The 606-nt window shown below is 64.0% G+C and overlaps 1 protein-coding gene across 3 annotated transcripts in view; it reads right to left on the reverse strand.

Moving 5' to 3' along the window:
* Positions 1 to 600, reverse strand: part of DNAJB12 (DnaJ heat shock protein family (Hsp40) member B12) — an 18,190-nt gene extending 17,590 nt beyond the window's left edge. For all 3 annotated transcript variants that reach the window (XM_006760953.2, XM_006760955.2, XM_006760954.2), the window contains exon 1: positions 398 to 600. In XM_006760953.2, coding sequence (XP_006761016.1) covers positions 398 to 530 — 133 coding nt within the window. In that variant the 5' untranslated portion in view covers positions 531 to 600. The remainder of the gene's footprint in view (positions 1 to 397) is intronic.
* Between the last annotated feature and the right edge of the window lie 6 nt (positions 601 to 606).

Genomic DNA, 606 nt, shown 5'->3' on the forward strand with positions numbered 1-606 from the left:
TAGTTATGTTTATTAAACTATAATGTTTCCCAGGCCGGCACCTGGCCCTGGGCCACCGAATGGCCCCTTGGGAAAAGTAGTTCCATTTCGACCTCAGGCAAGTCCCCTTCGCCCCGTCAGCCAGCGCCTCTCATTCTTGGGAACTCTACATTTCAGAGAGTGCAGCGAGCACCCGGAAAGCTCAGATCGCCGGTCGCCCCCGTCAGCAGGTGTGCAGCATCCCGAAGAGGAGTGGGATCGAAAGACTACACCTCCCAGCAGCCACCGCGCGCCCCAGTGCGCAGGCGTAGCCGCGCCTCGCCACCCCTCCCCCTCCTCCAACTGCTCCCGTCGGTCCGTTCCCGTATTCCCCCCATTAGTCCTAATGTCCCCTCCGTCTCGCCGGCACCACACTCACCGCGAACGCGCGGCGTCGGGTACAGCCGCTGTGCCTTCTCCAGGAAGCGGAGCGCCCGGTCGGGCTGGTTGCTCTGGATAGCCTTGAGGGCGATGCTAATACAGCGCTCGGCTTCATCCTTGTTGGATTCCATGGCGGAACCAGAGCGCGGAACCGGGGAGGGGGAGGCCGGGCGAGCGAAGGGCTGCGCCAGCCGCCGGCGCGTCGCT

The sequence above is a fragment of the Myotis davidii genome, unplaced genomic scaffold (assembly GCF_000327345.1).
Source record: "Myotis davidii unplaced genomic scaffold, ASM32734v1 scaffold134, whole genome shotgun sequence".
Lineage (NCBI taxonomy): Eukaryota > Metazoa > Chordata > Mammalia > Chiroptera > Vespertilionidae > Myotis > Myotis davidii.